Source organism: Homarus americanus, unplaced genomic scaffold (genome assembly GCF_018991925.1).
Source record: "Homarus americanus isolate GMGI-L3 unplaced genomic scaffold, GMGI_Hamer_2.0 scaffold24277, whole genome shotgun sequence".
Lineage (NCBI taxonomy): Eukaryota > Metazoa > Arthropoda > Malacostraca > Decapoda > Nephropidae > Homarus > Homarus americanus.
The window spans coordinates 344853-366298 of record NW_024750697.1 but is presented as its reverse complement, the minus strand read 5'-3'; the positions used below and the strand labels follow the sequence as shown (position 1 = coordinate 366298).

Here is a 21446-nt window from a genome sequence, read left to right as displayed (position 1 = left end):
TTTCCCAAGTACTGTAATGAAGAGAATGTCCGCAATGTGGTACAAATACTGAAACGCTATTATGTTCTCTTATGAGGACTTGAATCCCACGGTAGTTTGCACTCATTTTTACAGCCTTGGCATATGACTGCCCTTGACAGTCATTTCATCGATAACCAATATTGTGACAGGCCAAGAACGCAAGCCCTGCATTAACCATACCCCCACCCCCAGTGTTCCCATAATTGGATGTGAAGGTCAGAAACCTTTCCTTTAGAGATGTGCACTGTAGCGTATTTAGGGAGGAAGACCAGGCAGGGGAGGCATAGGTGAGCTTGGGAAGTAAGAATGTTGAGTAAACCTTGAGGAGCTCGGGGGCAGGAACTCAGAGGGACTTGAGTCGGCGGAGGAGGTGAAGAATGAAACTGGAGGATTTGACAACTTCACTGACGTGTGTTTTCCACTTTAGTTTATCTGTAGTGACGCTGAGAAGCTTAGTGGAGTCTACAACCTTGAGTGTGTAATGAAAGGTGTGTGGGACAACGTCGGAGGAGAGGTTGATGTGCATAACCATGGTCTTGGTATAGTTCATGGTGACGTGGTTGTTGATGGCCCAATCTTGGAGACTGTTCAGTAAATCCTGGGGGGCGGTGTAGTCGGGAGCAGAATTGTTGGCACTGATCCCAATGGAGGAGTCGTCGACATATTTTCAGCGAGCAGAGGTTTCTCTTAGGGCAGTATTGATAAGCATAAGGAAGCAGAGCGGTCTCCCATCTTGGTGCCTTGGGGGACGCCACAGTCGAGTGACAGCCCCTTGGAAGCGTATGGCTTGGCGTCGGTCACTAAGGAAGTCTTTTAGCTTTGGTATAAGACTTCTTCGAAACCCGAGGTCGATAACTTTGTTGATGATTAAATTGTAGTCGACTAGGTCAAATGCTTTGGTGAAGTCAATGAAGGCGACAGCTACAGACGTTTTTCATTTTTCCAGATGGCGGTATAAGTACATGGGAGAAAGCTGACAAGACAGTGAGTGGTGGAGGAAGTTTTCATAATGACAAATTGCTGAGGATCTATGGCGCCTGCAATATCAGCATAGGCCCAGTCAAACACGAAATTTTCACATATTAAGCTGGGTATTGGGGTGATTGTAATGGATCGTAGCTCATTTTAGGATTGTGGGCTGGTTAACTTGGGCACTGGTGACACATATGAGGTCTTACCGTCAGCTGGGTATTTTGCTTGGCTGACGGAAGCATTAATGATTAAGCAGAGGGATTTATCTAGTTCCGGGGAGAACCCCTTGTAGAGTTACATTGGTAAGTCGATGGGAGGGGGGGTGGAGCGCTTTAACTTCAGTTTGTCCAGACGTTTTGCTACTTCAAATTCTTCTACTAAGTCAGTGGGTAAGGGGGCTGGTAGGTAAGCAGGGAGACTGGTTGTGTCAAGCCGGGGGAGCGTCTGGCATGCATGTAGTTGTGAAATGGTAGTTTGATTGCTCAGCTGCGTCACCATTAGTAAGATGGCTAACGAAGGGGGGGGGGTGTCCTATTGTTTAGTCCACAGAGCTCTTTAAACTGACCATACAGCTGACTGTTGTTGGTCTGCTTCAGGTGTTGCAACTTGGTTGGGTAGTGGGACTTCTTTGCAGTGCGTATTTCACGGATGACTTGGTTGCAAAGGGACCTGTAGCGGATGTGGTCATTGAGATGAAAGGTTCTGTCTCTCTGTTGCATAAGTCTTTTGATCCGAGGTGTGATCCAGGGCAAGTCAGCTGGGTGTGATCTGACGGACTTCTCGGGGAAGAAGTGGTGGTGAGCTTCCGTGGTGGTGTTGGTATAATTTAACCATTTGGTGTCCACGTCATCCACACTAAGTACTTCAGTCCAGGGATGGTGAACTATCCACTGCCCGAAGAGGCGCACTGCAGAGTCAGTAATCGGCCTGTAGGTCTTGATGTAGGGTCTCTGTACTTGGCTGGTAGTGGCAGCTGGGGACCAGAGCACTGATAGGTGTGTGCTACACCCGATAGGAGGCATTGGTTGAGGTGGTTGGTACTGGTCCACTAAGTTATTTAAGATAAGGTCAAGGGTATTTTGACCGTGTGTGGGGAAGTTCACAGCTTATGATAGTAGCAGCTGGTCCAGGATATCAGTGGTGTCAATTTCGTTATAATCCACTTGCTTGGCACATGGGTACCTAACTCTGAGGTGGTAAAGAGGTGATTGATAAGAGTGTGTCTGGTGGGTGAGTGAGGTGGACGGTATGTCACACTGTGGTGTGGATGGACCCGTGACACGACCCGTGGGTGCATGTGCACGTGTGCATGCGTGTCACCGTATCGTTTTTGGGTACCCAGATCTCTATCTGCTCTAGCTCTGGTTTCCCTCCTTTAATCTGGCACGACTACCAGAGTCAGAGCCTCTTGGCGTTGCTCCGCACAGCCAGACTGTTGGCCCCTTCCCTCCTCCCTATCTCCTCCTTCTCACCAGTATATATCAACATCCTCCCACCAACAGTGCAGTCAAAAGATATACAAAGGTGACCATATCAATTGGAAAAGAATGGAAATAATTGTTAGACAGTGACAAGTCCGTGCCCCGCGGTCAGTGGACACGGCCCATGAAGCCCTTACTACCCACCATCCCATCAACACCCGATGAGAAATGAAGAGTCCCAGCTGCACCAGGAGGAAAGTGAGGACTCCTAACTCCACCAAGTGAGAAATGAGTATTTCCAACTACATCAAATGAGAAACAAGAACTCGCCCTAATACCCTGTGTGAGCCGAGAGACCTACCAGGACCATGTGGTGTATATAAAAACATAGGCAAATTGTGACTACCAGGAGGTTGAGAGTGGCCCTTGGCACCTAGGTGCACGTCCTTCTGTCCCGAGGAAACGACCCTGCTGGTGCCACTATCAACTCAACAGACAGTTCACTAGACCGGCTGAACTATAGCGAATGAGATTATTTAAATTTACCAGATCTGTTGTTCGTTTGTTTGTTCACTCCATGTTTCTTCTCTTTTTGTATTGAAAGCTCTCGTAAGCTATCATCTCTGATTATCGTATGCTTTCAGCTCTTTGGCTGTCATGCTCTTTCAATAAACCATTAATTATCATTATTATTATTATTATTATTATTATTAAACACAAAAAACAATATTCTTAAATAATATCATTAGACTTCGCAATGTTGCCATGATTGGTAGTACAGTATGCTGTTGAAGGAAACTCGTCTGTGAGGAGGAGCTTTATTCCTATGAATAAACCTCCTTCTCATACTACTACCATCTGTTCACTGCAAACAATATTCAAAGCCGTGGATATTTTTCATTTTGTTTTCCCCTAATCGATGTTTTACTAACAGAATGAATATCCATCGTCTCACAACCCCTTTCGACCTGTACCCCACCATGCAAGACATTCTCCACTTCTCAGGGGCAAGGTTGGGCCAGGCTACAGAGCGATCCATTTCCCTATTCAGTCAGGTTAGTCTTTAACATTTTTCTCTGGTTTATATCGAGAAGTTCTCTGGATTATTTCAGTGTAAAACCCACGTCACGGTTGAGTCAGGTCATTGTAGAGTATTACGTACTCGGAAACGGTGTTGTACAGTACAAGGCGTCAAGTACAGGCCACGGAGCATACAACCTTGCCATCCTCCCTCCGTCGCCCCCCTTTATTTATAAGGACTCTCTAAATAGCATAAATTACGGCAGCAACTGTCTGGAACTTACAATATGTATAAAAAGGTAGATAAAGTATCAAGAAATATTTGTTAAATCTATATAATAAAAACATATATTAATCCGAGTTATTATTTCAGTAATTTTGACTATATCAAGCTTATAAACAGGAATCCAATGCTCTGTTCATTCATATGAGAGATAATAAATTGCATTGACTGGGATAATGCCTCCTCAATATTACCTTGTAATTGAATTGTCAGTAGGAACATTATAGAATCCAGTCTCATTAAACATACTGAATCTGTCAACATGAATTTGAGTAATGGTATGTACAAACTGGATAATTTTGTTAAGAAGATTTGTAACCAGGTGAGAAGGTTGGGTCATCTTACCCTATGACCTGACTACGGACAGCTGCTGTGCTCAGAGATGGCATGGTCAATTTTTTTGATTAAGGAGATTAGTAGAGTTACTGCCTTATGACCGGAACATTGTGGACTCCTGCTATCCCCTAGGGACTTGATCTCACTCTCCTCTACTGTATATATTAGCCTTGTCAAGTATAACTCCTTAGTCTGTACTCACCCCTGAAGATGTGAATTACACGAAAGCGCTTGGGAACTTCGTAAACAATGCAGCACCTTGGCTTTCGTCTTTATTCAAGACATCTTCAGAGGCAACTGAATTTCATGGACGGGGGGGTGGTGTGATTATATAAAGCTGGAGCCTAAAGGTGCAGTGTGTCCTTCACAGCAGCAAACATTTCAGTACCAAATCACTGAATTATTTCCTGATTACAGTATTGTTTTTAAATTTTTTGTAAAGCTTCCGTGAATATGATATACAAATAAAGCACTAAGCATTATAATTTTACTATTAAATTAATTTGAGGTCAACATTTATTTGCGGGCTTTAATAGCATAAAAATTGTACACCTTTGTTAAGGCCACCTCTAACGTCAGTGTTCCCAAACTTGTCAGTTGATATTGATAAAAACTGGTTAACAGTTTAGTGGCTAAAGGTGACGAATGTGGGTTAAAGAGTTAATGCTATAAAGACAAAGTAATGGCTGTTTCCAAATTGGAAATAAATCCAAATATTGAAATTATGGAAGCCAACAGGGAACTTAAATGAATTTTTTTTTGTGCACAGGTATTTGAGAAGTACAGTACATTAATGTTAAAGTGATGGTAAATGTGCAAAAGAAATCATAACAGGAATAGGTCAAGCATAAACAGCATTTGATAATCTAAAAGACCTAATAAAAAGGGACTTTAACTACAATTTGCAAAAAAAAAAAATAGCTGCTAAAAGGTCATAAATGGCAAGGGCTGATGTACAGGGTATAGGCCAGAAGCGTGGACACTTTCAGCAGTCACCAGAAAGAGGTTGGCGGCCTTTTCAATGTGGTGTTATAGGTGAATGTTAAGAGTAATTTACACTGACAGGAAAACAAGTGTAAAATACTAAGAGTAGCAAAAACTTAATAGAAACAATTGGTCTTATAATTAGGGATGATGGAATAATAACAAATATTAATGGGTAAAATTTATGGTAGGAAGGCCAGGGGGAGGCAGAGAGTGAGGTGGGTGAATGAAATTAACAAAATAAAAAATGAATCCCCGAGTCCCCAGAGAGATACAAAATATTGGAGGATTGGTAAAAACAACCTCAAAACTTTTAGAGTGGAGGACTGTGGTCACCATCCCTTAGAAATGAGGACGATACTCTGATTGACTGACTGTGGATATTGCGTTTATAATGAACGTTTTATTGATGCGTTTTTTGTTTCCCTTTATATATTAGTATTCATGTATAGTTACAGAAGAATGAAAACTTGATTCCGTTTTATTAAAAAAGAAATTCAAGGTCCACAATTCAGAAAACAAATTAGTCATAAGAAAATGACCATCAATTGTTCTCAAAACACAAGAGCGATGCTGTATCGACTTTCTTGCTGCCTGTATATCTGTTTTTGTTTTGTGTTCTCTCTAACCCGTACAGGTTCCTGCCTCGCGTACGTGTGCTGATGCATTCATTGAGCCTCACTGGTGTGCCTGCCTCACTTGGGAGGCGGTAAGCATAAAGGAAGATCGAGTGCAGAGGGCTGCCCATGCGCTAGTCCATTATATCAACACCTACACCGCTCCACAACGTTCTCTTTGTCACGAGCTTATTATTCACAAGATCACATGGGCCGGGAAGCTCCTCCCAACTAAAGGTATGTTACCCACATCTAAAACTTATGCCACACTTCCCTCGACAATCCACATTTGTACATCCACCATGACACACCCGCACCCACCATGACACACCCGCACCCACCATGACACACCCACCATGACACACTCGCACCCACCATGACACACCCGCACCCACCATGTTACACCCACACCTACCTTGATAAAGCCACACTCACCATGATACACACGCACCCACCATGTTACACCCACACCCACCATGTTACACCCACACCCACCATGATACACCCTGTAACAAAAGCTTTTATTTTACCTTTCTTATTTTATTTCATTATTTCTTCTTAATCTTAATTCTTTATCGCCCTCTTTATTTCATTCTCTGTATACTCGTGAGATGGGGAAGGCTAATAGGTGGAAGGGGTGGACTGTGTGTGTGAGAGAGAGAGAGTGAGAGAGAGAGAGAGAGAGAGATGGCTTGTTTATGGATGAGGGAGGTGGGGGTTTACCTGTGGTCACTCTTCCCACCAGAGGGTAACAGACATGAGGGAAGGACGAGTGGGGAGGGAGAGATGAGGATAACTGGGGGGTATAGGAGTAATATGTCATACTGAGACACTAGGGGAAACAGGTGATAGGTGTGTTGTCACCCAGGACTCAATGTATCACTGAATAACACCAGACAGGATTAAGTCTGAAGCAGCAGTTCTTTGTAAACTGTTAATTCGTGATCGCCCTTATAGTTGTGTATATTGGTATTTCGTTTGATATATATATACACAGTGTACAAAGTACATTTTTTCCCCGCTTGGAGTTCCTCCCCTGGCTAAAATTCCTCCCCTTGGATTTGAAATTCCTCCCCTGGGAGCCAAGTGCCTCCCGTTTGAGAATCACTGCTCTATATGAAACATTATGAGACCACGGATGATAGATATTGAGACGTATTTAATTTGGTATAAGTCTAACATAAGTAATGCAATGTGTATTTATTTCGGCAGAATTAATATGATGTTTGGTTACCAAATGTAGTAAGATCAGTATGCCACAGAGCCACGCCTACCAACCCTCCCGGGACATCACGAGTTGCATGTCGGAAGTCATCTGACCCATCCTGGCAGATTGTTTTTTGAGATACTGTACAGTTGGGGTCTTTCCAATTGTAACAGTCAGCGTTGTCAATCTACACTCCCAGTGAGGTGTGAACCTCGGGAGTTGATGGCCTGGAGTCTCTAAATATTGTGTCCTTTACGACTTTCATGACCCAAAAAAATAACTGATGCATTTAATTATATTGAACATTAGCATCAATAATACAGGAATGCGTGTTTCTTGTCTGCCTGTAACACACCGTGACAGCTCCTCGTGAAATATATTACCATACTATTGAGTAAAGTTGGGTCTGGGAAGAGTAGGTCGGGCATGAAAATCGTTGGTGTTAATTCTACAAATATAAAATTGTTACACGAATGGGATTTGTGCATTTAGCTTCTTTATACCCTACAAAACACCCGGAAATGAGAGCTAGATAACTTTTTTGGCATCTGAGAATGTCGAATGCAACATTATTGTTTTAATTATGGGCTACTTGATTAAAACAAACAAAAAGTGGTTACAAACACTTGAGGGATCCCACATGGTGTTGTCATCAAGTTTCATAAAACTCGGTAAAGCAGTTTCCTGGCCTCCTTACGGGCGTGTGCTTTGGAACATACTGCTAACGCTGGCAATACAAAAGGCTCCATGGCACATTATTGTTATTATTATTTTTTGGAGGGGAGGGGTAGCACGTCATGCTAAAAATCAAAATGTGATTTTTTTTCATGATAAGTGACCTCTATTACTCCTAGGTTAAAACAAATTAGTATTGTATCATGGCTGTATCTAATATACTATAGGACTAGGTGTGTGTTTGTCTGTCTGTCTGTCTGTCTGTCTGTCTGTCTGTTCTGGGCAACCGAAACGGCACAATCGTTTTTCATCAAACTTGGTGGAAAAATCGCAAAAAATTGGTAGAGTGGAACAAACCTGGTCCCATGTCGATGGTTTCTTTAGGAAGGCATTAATTAACCATATTATTTAAGCTGGAAAATGATGCAAGTCTACGGACTTGGCGCACCCTCATTCGCTGTACGCTAGCCAAGCACGAGCATTCAAACTTTCACCGGGCACGAAGGGCCCGCGATCACTTGTCATAGCTAAAATCTTGAGGAGTCACTCGATCGCAACCAACTGTATATAATACTTAATCTTAACTTTCCTTACATCATCCTATATCATACATGGTGCTCATGGGTATGTGGTCTGGGGTATGGGGGCTACAGGTGAAGGTCGGAAGGGTCTGGGGGTGGGGGTCGGGGAATTCGTGGAAGTTCCACGGGTTCCAGCTACTATATAGCAATTTGCCTTAAAACATTCTCAGAAAGTTGGCAAACACATTATAAATAACACTAATGTGTATTCACCATCTCTTCGTTCCACCATGAACAGGTGTAGTACATCCACACAACCTGAAGTTGATTGACAGTTGGCGTATTAAACGTGGAGGTAAACTACAAAAAATAGGTTATAATTCTTTATCTAGTATCATTGCAAATTCATCCGGAAGTAAGATATATATTGTTGAAAACATTTTGATTTGGCAACCCTGAAGGCGGGAACACATTGCTATCTAACATGAGCTCACGTGACCATGATAAGTATGCAGGCCAATAACGTGTATTATTGTATTGCTTGGAGACAATGCTGTCACGGCTGCTGGTCACGTGATATCATGTGAGCTCCCTATCAGCTCATCTCTCACATTTTCTGTTCCAGCACACATTCGTGGGACGCGTGATAGAGTGAGGTTCTATTTACAGTGCTTCTCTTGACAAGGAAGAACTACTCAGAGAAATTGTTCGAGCACACGAAGTTCTGTATTATACGAAGTCACCTAATTACAGGGACCATAGGTAATAGGTATTTGACTGGTTTCATCCATTTCAAATTGTGAACATATTTAATTTTTTTGTTTTTAATAAAGTGCAATAAATTATATTATAAACTTTAAGTGACTAACATAACATTCAATTCTGTATTAGTAAGCACATTAAAATTTATTAAGTACTATTAGCTATTATTCTCGTGTTCATGACTAAGCTGAAAATTTTTTTTCTTTGTAAAATCACGTGAAGTGACGTGACAAGCGTGAATCCTATTGCCGATTTCACGGTTGTAAGGCCTCGTGAGCTCACATGATCTCACGTGACGTGATAAGCGTGTGTTCCCGCCATGAGTTACTGGAGAGATGTGAGGTGCACGGGGCAGCCTGGAACGAGGAGAATATTTTAAAACAACTGGTTATAATTTTACTCATTACATGGTCTGGCAACGTTGATGATTCACATGCTGTCCTTTCAAACCATCAAGTTTTAGCCTAGAAAAATCTGGAACTTTAATGGGAATTTCCCTTCGACTGACATTGTGTTATTTTGATTATCGCTTCCTTGTGATCGCTGTTTGCTAGTTCACTCTCTACGTCAACATTATGAATGAAGTTTTCTCTGTTCGACAGCTAAATATGTATATTATTCTCCCAACACGATAACTAGGCACTTTCTTGAGATATATCCTCATGCACTTATGCTCCCTTAGCAATTTAAACACTTCAACATCCTTTCAACTGCCCTCTCGAGAGAGCTCCTCTAGATAAATGTACCCCATGCCTTGCATACAGGTCCCTTCTGCCGTAGAGGCTATCCCAGTTGGCAACGAATTGAAATAATATTGTCAAGCGATATTTGTCAAGTCCGCTGTTGATGCCAACTGTCTTTGACAACCAAACACTGCCAATTCTTGCTATGCAGATCACCACTTATGATAGGAATACCGCTGTTAATCCTAATATATTCGATAGCTGCCTTGAATTTACCTAGGAGGGCTTCACTCCTACACCAGCCAATGTCGTTGCCTCTTTCATTGAGGTTTGTTCCCATTACCAGACATGATATTGTCCATCATATCTACTACGTCACACACCCCAGCTCCTGGAAAACACGCCCTTATCCTACTACTCCTGTCCCTGCCACAGAAGGCACAATCTCCAACAATTTCAGTTTCCTTTCCTTCTATGTCCGCTTTATCCTTAAATTTCTTAACATCCATTTCGTCCTTCAGAGGAATAAATGACTTTAAACATTTAGCTGCTATATTTATCTTCCTCAGTACCCGTCTAGTTGCCCTTTTCTTCACTACTTTCCACTGGTCAGTGTTTTTGTGTTTAACAGTACCCACTACCTTTCTCAGTATTCCTCACCTTCCCCGGTACCCCTCACCTTCCTCGGTACCCCTCACCTTCCCCGGTACCCCTCACCTTCCTCGGTACCCCTCACCTTCCTCGGTACCCATCACCTTCCTCGGTACCCCTCACCTTCCTCCTCAGTACCCCTCACCTTCCCCCCCTCACCTTCCCCGGTACCCCTCACCTTCCCCGTACCCCTCACCTTCCTCGGTACCCCTCACCTTCCCCAGTACCCCTCACCTTCCTCGGTACCCCACCTTCCTCGGTACCCCTCACCTTCCCCGGTACCCCTCACCTTCCCCGGTACCCATCACCTTCCCCGGTACCCCTCACCTTCCCCGGTACCCCTCACCTTCCTCGGTACCCATCACCTTCCTCGGTACCCATCACCTTCCCCGGTACCCCTCACCTTCCTCGGTACCCCTCACCTTCCTCGGCATTCCCCAACTTCCTCGGCATTCCCCACCTTCCTCGGCATCCCCCACCTTTCTCACTATCCCTTACCTGTATCGCCTCATCTTAATCCTGGTCATCTTGATAGGATTGCTGTCCTTCAAGAAGAACGCCGACGTGGACGGTTTCGTGCCCGACATGACTGACGAGACACAGGTAACTGAGGTGGTGTATCAGGTACACGTTCTCACCGTCCCTGGACAAGCCCACTTCGAGGCCTCTCTCTCCTACAACATCAGACAGGACACCTTCTCTGTCAAGGTAGGTTATCTTTCCCACGGGTTAAGGCTAGACACGTTCTCTGTCAAGATGGGTTCTCTTGCTTACATTTTTAGTTGATCAACTTCTCCATTAATGGGATCTTTTGCAGTCTTTTTCAAGGAGAGATTTTCCTTCCACGTTAAGGTACAATAAGTTCCCATACTTGCTCAGGCAGATAAATAAAAATATACGAGAGAAATTCTCCTGTAGGGAGAAATGAGGAGAGGTAACAAGGAAGTTCTCAACAGGTTTGTATACTGTTGGCCTGGACGCCACTATAGACAAATCCGGCAGAGATGTTTTTCTCAAGGGATTATGCTCAGATTTTCAATATTGGTAATAGTTTAAACAATTATTAAATCAGACATGTGTATAAACACATTTTGAAGGTTAACAAAAATGGTGGATATAATAAAGAGCTAACAGTTAATAAGTTTTAGATAAACAATTTATTTAATATGAATGATAAGATGTCAACTTCATTATGAAAACAGTGCCACATAGTGCCGGATTTATACTTGTGGAGGCCCATGGGCAGCCTCTTTGTGGAGGCCCCCCTCATTATAACTACCCAAGAGGGTGGGGTGGCGAGTGAAGCGAGCCTAAACATCTGGGAGTTCCGGGGGGCGCTGTAAGCCCCCCGGGAAAATTTTGAAATTTGAACACTTCTTTGGAGAATTTTGAAGCCATATGCAGTTATATTGAGGAAATTAGAACATTGGGAAATTTTTAATTAACTGTATATTTATTGATAGTGTACAACTTCCCAACACACACACAAAAGTGAGACATGACTGGAGCCATTCATGTGGTTTCAAGTCGACCAGCCCTGATATAGCTACTACCGCACATGTGGAGGCCCCCAGATTGTGGAGGCCCCTGGGCAGCTGTCCACTTTGCCCACTCCTGAATCCGGCCCTGGTGCCAAGTCTTATTTACAAGAGACCCATGCGGACTCTTGAATTTTAAGAAATGAGTGAAGAATGTGGAAAATATTAACAACAAAGTGTAATTTACAGATAGAGGACGTGAGCCGCACCAACAAGTATGGAGAACAGGCCCATTGTATCATGAACACTTTCCCAAACCTGCGTAAGTTTTGCTTTTGTCGAGAACCTCCGCCACCTCCACCCCCAGAGAAGACCTGAGACCCCATACTCTATCACCCACTTGTTCAAACATATAGCCAGTGTGTGTTACCTATGGTCATTAGTTTGTACAGATACTTTCATCAGAAATAGTTTGTTGATTTTTTAATATTTCATGGTAATAAAACTTAAAACAAGACAACATAACTGAAAATCGCTAACCACAAAAATTATCATGGAAATTAATCAGTGTAATGCCTACACTGACTATTATTGTTTGTACGACTTAAATATAACGTTTCTAATGAAAAACGATATATATTCATATGTGCAACTTGTATGATTAATGATTATGTACAACATGTATTATCGAATGATATGTTGAAAATGTTTGGTTTATTGATATGTACAATGTGTATTACTTTACTTAATGACATGTACAATGTGTATCATCTATTGATATATACAAGATGTATTATCTATGCACACTCTCCCCAAAAAGAATCGGCTTCCCCGGCTCGATGTATTTGGAAATGAACACAGTAACACCTGCACAACAGTCGAGGTTCGGTTGGTATTTCTGGTTGCGAGTTACACCTTTCGTTTTTTCTTCTTTCACCTGATAATATCTATGACATCTGCTGTATACCACCTACAGCACGTATTATCTACATAATGTAATGAAATAGGATGAATTGTGATACCATTTACAAAACCAATAACGTCTCGAGTAACTCCGCTGATTTATGAACCTTCGATACTATTTCAGCTCCAGGGGATTAGTTGCCAAATAGGAATATAACGTTACTATATACGTATTCATGAACCAAGGTTACAATAGAATCGCTTCGAACGAAATATGAAACACTGTGATCCGATATTACATTCATTTGCAAATCTAGTAATTACAGGTGTATTATGATGCCATATCCAATTACAATGACATTATGATTTGCTGTATTTAAATATTCCTGCATTTCTACCTCAATTGATGATGTAACAATTATGAATATAACGTATCATCTCCTTGATTCGTGCTAGCAACGGAACATTATCTGATACACACTACGAGACGATAGCGCCAAGTCCTCCCATAGGATTGACAGTCACTATGGAGACATCACAGGCAACACGAGGCCTAAGCAACAAGAAGATAGCTAACAAACATTGATTTATAGCTACAGTATACAGTACTGTTATTCGGAAAATTACGTTTCTCCATGTCTGTCGGTGCAATCTGTGTTTTCCAAGGAGTCATGGGTACTGGTGTTGGTCATGGATTTCCAGCAGAAAACACCCACTATTTGACTGCCGTCGACATATTTGCACTACATTAATATCATTATATTATTCTACTAAAGATGGAGCACGGTGATTCACCATAATTACAACAAATGCCAGAAATAATAACTGGCAACCTCAGAGACACTTTTTTAGTTTATTGGGCACCCCCCTACATCCTGTGCAAAGTGAAGCGCTTACAGCGCCCATCTGGGAAGCAAGTTATTGGAAGCTCCAACAACTTTCCCAGAATACGAATTCGCAACTTTCCAATTTACAACAGGTGCCTACTTTACTGCTAGGTGAACAGGGACCAAGGGGGGGCTAGGAAGTGTGTCCAAACAACTTTCCACCGGCCCAGGAATCGAACCCGTGACATCTTGCTTGCGAGGCAAGAGCGGTACCGCTCTACCACCGACGCCCCCTCCCCTCAGAGATACTAGGAAGGCAACATATTGCACGAATCACAATTAGTGACCGGAAATATTCGTCCAATGTGACACATTGTATCGATGAGAAAAGGGCCCGATAGTTTTTTGGGAGAGAGTACGTGTAATTTCTGAGATATTAAATATTAACCCGTCATATTATGTAAAAATTAGTTTTCTACTATATCCATCTATGTAAAAGCATAATTGTAAATTGTTGTATGATGGTCTTTGCGCGCGCGAACACACACACACACACACACACACACACACACACACACACACACACAATCATACATACACACATACACACACTGTTACGCCGTCTCTTAAAAATATCCAGGTTCTAGACGTAACCAGACAAAAAAAGTGAAGTAAATTAAAATAAATAAAAATAAATAAAGTAAATCTTTAAGAATTTAATTAATTAAATATTAACACAAAAAAGAGCCTCCTTGGCCGTCACAACAAATTGATTCACCATCGAAACTTTTAAGACACAAATGATACTAAACAATGAAACATCAAAAGAATAAAAATAAGGCATTGGATTACGTTAACACTGCATAAACATAAAAACTAACACTGAAATTAACTAACGTGAAACAACACTGAATTACTTATATGTAACTAAACAAATACTGATGGACATAAATGAAGACATAAATAGGTACTCACATAGATATACCACATTGGTGGCGACAGGAACAACACAAATAAATTAGGTATAAATAACAGGTGACGAGTGTCACTCAAAGGATGTGAACTGTATGACAAGAGGACTCAACTAACTCCGGCAGTTGGTGGGTCCTATATATAAGGTCGGCTCCCGCCACACGACCAGCCGGTGGGTCGTTTAACGATGCAGATGGTCGTAGAGAAACAAAGAATGCTTGTTACAATACTAAATGGGTTTGAACAAATAATAACAGTTAAAACCTTAACAGCACAGGGTTAAGGTGACTAGATTATATAATAGTAAATACAACACATCATTACAGGATGAATATGGAACCATGTTATATAAAAAAAAATAGAAAAATACGACACGGTTGTAACAACACACACACGCATACACACGCGTACACACACACACACACACACACACGCATGCACACACACACACACTCACACACATACACCACATATTTTGATATATAAATTCAAACAAACCTTCATCAAACCCTGAACATCAGTGAAACCAATGGACTCACAACACACGCACCGCCTCTCTCAAATATAATGTACATACATACAACCAACAAAGAAAATAAATATTTCTTCCTCTCTAAAACACTAATTTTCCTTGCTATCAGTCATAGCCTTTCACAACATCTCCAATTCGTCCATATTTTTTCTCACCCGTGCTGATCTCATAATTGCCACCACAACTCAAAATAAAACCAGTACTAGATTATGTGTTTACCTGATATACAACTTTTGAACCTGGTAACAATGCCTCTCCAGTACTTGCCTTAAATTCACCCCCACCCTTTCTTGTAACCATTCATACCTAAAAGTGTTTTATGTTGAAGTATATCTAGCATCAACCACCCAAAGGCTTCGAGCTTGACGGTATTCCACCCTTCATCCAAAAAAAATTATTCTCTCATTTTGAATATTTACTACGTCTTAAACCATTTCTCCAGCTGTCGTCCCTCTATAGACCTCAACTCGATCACCACCAGAGTCGTTTATTGATCTGTTATAAACTAACAATTATTGAAACCCCCTGAAGAACATTAATATGGTTTCCATCACAGACATTCCACAAACTTTTGCTTCTCTTAATGTCCATGTCCAGTTAAGTCTCTCGGTAAATCACCCACCTTCAGCCACATCTCTGGACCATAGCATAGAGGAACAAATAACCCCTAAAAGGTGAATCTTATAGCCTCTAACAAACCTGATCATTAACACGATTTTTCAGTTACATAGAAAATTATTCTTTCCAGTAATCTCCCTTGGAACCATTAAATACCTAGCACTGTATTTGACACATTAAAAAACTAGGCTCACTCTTTTCGACTCATTCACACCTCTATTATATTTCTTTCATCAGCCAAGTTCGCTTTCTTCTTACTTGTTGAGATGCACTCCACACTCCCACTTATAACTATTAATTAAATACCCATCATCAACCAGTTCCTAGTCTCACCTCAGCCTCCCTCTCATATTAGACGATTCATCCGTTCACTTCTCTCTTTTCTCCTGTAATTTCCATGATTAATGTTTAAATTACATCCCATCTATCCTTCCTCCCAGTCTCAAAAACCTTGCCATTAGTCACCTCCTTCATTTCTTGCACTTCTTGGCTATGACACATCCTTCATTACTTCTTCTTTCCATCCACCTACAAGTAACAGCTCTTTATATGGAGGACGTATAACCGCTTCTTATTACACAACTAGACATATATTTTCATATGTTATATACATTGTACTAAGCAAATTTTCCTCTGGAGACCGACCTTTTCTGGTCTGCGGTTTTGATAACACACTAGGCAGCGATAAAGAGTGGATCCAACTTCCGCTCACAGTACTGCTGGATCCTCCCCTCACAGTACTGCTGGATCCTCCCCTCACAGTAGTGGATCCTCCCCTCACAGTACTCCTGGAACTTCCGCTCACAGTACTGCTGGATCCTCCCCTCACAGTACTGCTGGATCCTCCCCTCACAGTACTGCTGGATCCTCCCCTCACAGTACTCCTGGATCCTCCCCCCTCACATTTCACCTGGATCCTCCCCTCACAGTACTCCTGGATCCTCCCCCCTCACATTTCACCTGGATCCTCCCCTCACAGTACTCCTGGATCCTCCCCCCTCACATTTCACCTGGATCCTCCCCTCACAGTACTGCTGGATCCTCCCCCCTCACATTTCTCCTACACAGAGTACTTCCAGGTGAGGGATGATCCAGTATATCACTGGATCCTTCCTTGAACACTGCAGCCTTGTAGATTTTGTATTTCCTAAAAGTTTTTTGTGAAATTATATTTTTGTAAATAGATAATGAGGTGACATGCGAGAGGAAGGTGAACCATGGCAGTGCCGTAGTGTATAGTGTCTCTTGCTCCCGGGTTGTGTTTGTTTGTGGATGTTTTGTATTTTAATGTCTTGAGGGGTCACACTTTATCTGGGAGTTAAAGGTGTTTAATATATTGTTAATTGTGAAGGATGGCATTCATGGCTCTTATCTTAATTAAGTTCTTAAGAACATCAGGAATTAAATGCTGTAGCCCACATCTTCTGGTTGATTGATATACTATATGACACATTAACTATATTTATATATGCTAAGTCAATATCTCTGTCAAAAATATTTATAGGCAGAGTAGCTGACAGATTCACAGTGCCCGAGTCCTTAACAATAAGACTAAAGTTTTACAACTTTGGAAACAGAAGTATGATATCAACTTTCCCCAAGTCAAGGTCGATGTTACACGAGATATTTGAGATTAATGACAACTACTGTTAAAACTCAGGGTCAAGGTAAGTTTGCAGTGACAACGTGTTCCATATCTGTGTGACCCGTGGAAATTAATATTAACTTTAAGTTGTTTTATTAGAAAATTTTCTTAATCTGGAAAACTACATTTTATTACCTAGCAAGTCTCGGATACAAGGCTGATAGGTCGTTGTTATAATGTTCTTACTGTACTTCAACAATGTGTAACAAGCTTAGTAATTACGCTTTTCTAACAACATTTAAAAATATTATGAGAGTAAACTCGGGGGTTTTCAGGAAGGTAATGTGAAATTATAAAATACTTAAACAGTACATGTTATGTTTTATTATATGTAAAATACTCGTAAAACATCAATGTGCTGTCATATGAACTGTGTTGTAGTTTCACCAGTTATGATGAGGTCTAGGATTCTGTGGTGTTGCCCAGGAGGCTATGGGATGCCTAAAAAGTTCTGGTGTAACCTAAATGGTTTTCAGGGAGCCTAGGAAGCTTTGATATAGCCTTGGAGGTTATGAGGAGACCAGTGATACTTTGGTGTAGGTTATGAGGTGGCCTAGGGAGCTTTGATGTAGCCCAGGAGGTTGTGAGAAGGCTGAAAAGATTTGGTGTAGCCTAGGAGGTTGTGAGAAAGCCTGAGAAGCTGTAATTTTATTTTATTTTTTCATCCTCTTCAACACTGATAAGCTCGTTAGCCGCTTGAGCGATCGGTCATGTCTCCGTTACGCACTGTTGGCAAGTACTGGGCTTGCACTGGCTCCTGAATGTATCTGAACCTGCTCCAGTGTTGGTCAAGTCTGGTCTTGAAACAGCTCACACTCGGTTCCGTCACAAAATTCTGGCAGACTGTTCCAAGAGTTCACAATTCTCACTCCGAAAAAGTTTGCACTCACTGTTTTCTAGACTTGTGGCTTCTTCTACCTTGAGCTGCGACCCCTTGTGTGGCCGGCGTCCGCCACCTCTAGGTATGGTCACTCGACTGAGTAGTGCCCTTTGAGATGTTAATACACCTCAATTAGGTCACCTCTTGCCCGACTGTAATATAAGCTTGGCAGTTGCAGGCGCTCTAATCTCTCTGGATAACCGAGGTACCGAAGTGGCAGGTACCAGTCTGGTGGCTCTCTTTGGACATAGACATAAATGTAAGGAATAATCTGGTACAGTAAGCCATGAAATGGAGTAAACAAATTGGACTCGCATTATTTCATCTAAGAAATTAACACCTGAGATTATAACCGTAGACACAAATATTAACGTTCAACACTATGGGTAGAAAATAAAACATTACTACCAGTTCTTGGTTATAGTATTGCATCAGTGGTCTTCTTTACAACAGATAACAGTAAACTTACTTATATCATTAAATACTCGCATTTTTTATCATTGTAAAGCCACTAATCATACTATATAGCCACAAACCAAATTGTAAAGCACATGAGAAGTACTTTTGATGGTTACAGAGGCTCGGTATTTATTAATTTAGACTACATTATCCTAACCAACTAAAATAATGTTTTTATTGTTCTAAATATGTAGCGGCTGTCCCACATACATCATGATGATATTAATGTGTTGCCATATACCGCCTCAAATTAGTTTCCTTTGAAGCTACTGTTGGCTTATCATCAGCTTCTGAAGAAACTGTAAGGGTTTACATTACGCTGATTGTGTTAATGACAGACAATGTTAAATATATTTTCAAGAAAGTGTGTATGTTGTGTGTATATGTTAGTAGGTATGTATGAATGTGTATGTATAACAAAATTTATCGTATTTATGCACGTGTGTGAGTGAGCACAATCATAATCTATATTTGTACGTAATTTATATATTGCATATTATAATTCCTTAGTCTTTGTAAATTTTATACAGAATTTGTACTTATCATTTTGGCATCAGTTTAGTATCCCAAACGAATAAAGGTTGGAAGGTTAGCACAGGACCTGCAATATTCATTCCACATGATGTCCGCTGCTTTCAAGCGTTGGCTCTTCCAAATGTTTCATTCCCTCCTTACTTGTATTCCTTGGCACTACCTTCTGGGCATCTTATCTCTCTCTCTCTCTTTTATTTATTCACCTATCTCTTCCTTTAAGTGTCAAGGTTACAGAATCATCCGTTTGTCACAGATAAATGTTAAGATTATTTTTATGAGAAAAGTTAGTAATGTAAGGTGACGTGTACTAAGACATCCAAATGAGTTTAATATCTCGTCAGTAAGTTCCCTTGACTTTGGTCGCATTAAATTCGTCTTTAGTTTAATGGTCACTAATAAGGTTTGGTCTCTACAGGCCACTGAAAGTTAATATCATACCATCTCTGAAATTTGACTGGATAGCATGGGAGATTTGGAAACCTGGATGATGTGGCAACTCTCAAGTCTTCATTCACTATAGAAGAAGAATGATGTAGACGTTATGTGATCACAAGCATTATTGTACTGTACCAATAACGTCTGTATTTTACATGACAAATATTTCTTACCTTTTGTATTTTAATGTATCAGTAGGACCTTCAGAATGGTTTTAGAATCCGGGACCACTAAATCCAATTTCCGTTGTTTGTATAATTAAATGATGCAATATTACATGCACTCTGTATACTCCAATAAATGTTTGTATATTTAAGTTTGTTTTTTATTATATATAGTTAAGAGCCTTATAATAGTTATTTTTGTTTGATCTCAAGAAATTCAACTTTTCCGTAATGAGTAATATTAACAAAGTAACTACTGTTGGCAAACATGACCCACTCAGTAGAAACCTTTATAAGCGGAAAATATTATAAAACTTTGTGTAGTCACTGGCGACAGCACAACAGCAGTTTATTACCTAATTATCTTGATCTTATGATGAACAAAGATATTTCTTCTGCCACACTCGGTACAGTGTATTCATTACTCTTGATTACAGCTGAATGTTCTTAACTGGAGACACGTCAGGTTTACTGTTGAGCGAGATCAAAGACATATAATGTCAAAAAAAATAAAAATATTGATTTATACCGGAGTTCTAAATAATTTCACCACTAACAAATTCGAAATAATTATTAACCGAGAATAGTCTATGCATTGATTCAATGGAATACCCTGGTATAAGCAAATGACAAAAGGTCTACTATTGTGATGTATCCGTGTTGCTAACCTTTTTTTCTGTACAAGTATACTCGTATCGAATGATGTTGAATTGCAGCCCTACATCTCTGTTAGACTGTAAGGATATTTTTTGCTACCTGAAATTTATGGTCAAAATGACTAACCCAACTAAATTGCTCCTGTAGATTAGCACTGAAGACAATATTAAATTAGGATTAGAAAGTTTAATTTAAAATTTTACCAATACAATAAAACAAGGATATTTTATCTTAATTGCAGCGAGTGTGCCTCCATGGTTAGCCGGAATGGTGAGGTTTTACTTGCCCGTTTTGCAATTGGTTTTCATAAGTAAGGTTTCTTTTCCTCCCTGATGTATTTATTTCTGCAGCGGTCGGCAGACACGTTACGCAGTCATTTTGTTGCATCTTTACAGGGACCTCACCACCCTGGTAATGTTGTGATCGAGATTAGCGTATGTCTTTTGCATCACCGTATGGCTCCCGCTTTATACCACGAGATCGGTCGGTGTTCGTAAGGTATGCTCTCCCAATAGATTCTTCCAAGCGTGCATTTATTTGGCTATCGTCCTCGTGCCTTTTACGCTTGTACCCCATGAGTGTCTTGCCTAGCACTTCCCCGATTAAAGTCTGCGAGTAACTGTTTTGACGTGTCGCTAAAATGCAACATCCGTCAAAGTTACATTGGAAACCCGTTCTATACTCCACGACCATGTGTGAACCCTTTAGAAAGATGAAGCTTTACCGTTTCGATTCTTGTCGGTAAAGTCTGAGCCAGAAACTTGAAACATCCAGTTAGGTGGTGGGTTCCAGGACAGAGGGGACACACACATGGGAGGATACCAGCCCTTTTCCGACTCTGTCCCATCCACAGTAAAAGTGGTCGAGGAACAACGTAGTCAGGTGTGGCCTTGTTACAGCCAGTCTTGACAAGGCCATCTGCTGTCTCATTCCCCAAGATATCGACATGACTGGGTATCCATAGGAATGTCACAGGACGGCCTGCATCCTGAAGTGTGGATGTTAACCCTCGTATTCGGAGAATGAGATCCTTATTTCCCCCCTGATCCAATGAGATCCCGTCGAGAGCAGACCTGGAATCGCAGCAGACAAGCAGGGGGCAGAAACCATCGGCTTCTTCCTCGGCGAGAAGGGCAGCAAGGAGGGCTATTAGTTCCGCCTGAATGGAGGATGCCCCGTGAGAAACTCT

At 41.2% G+C, this 21446-nt stretch overlaps 1 protein-coding gene across 5 annotated transcripts in view; it reads left to right on the top strand.

The window, feature by feature from the left end:
* LOC121854141 overlaps nucleotides 1-12900 on the top strand; it is a 53063-nt gene extending 40163 nt beyond the window's left edge. For 4 of the 5 annotated variants that reach the window (XM_042348547.1, XM_042348549.1, XM_042348546.1 and 1 more), the window contains 4 exons: nucleotides 3349-3469; nucleotides 5675-5891; nucleotides 10689-10861; nucleotides 11881-12900. In XM_042348547.1, the coding sequence (XP_042204481.1) occupies nucleotides 3349-3469; nucleotides 5675-5891; nucleotides 10689-10861; nucleotides 11881-12009 (640 nt within the window). In that variant the 3' untranslated portion in view covers nucleotides 12010-12900. Of the gene's footprint in view, nucleotides 1-3348; nucleotides 3470-5674; nucleotides 5892-8682; nucleotides 10224-10688; nucleotides 10862-11880 lie in introns of those variants that run through there. The other variant, XM_042348551.1, reaches the window with a different exon arrangement.
* Nucleotides 12901-21446: the final 8546 nt, after the last annotated feature.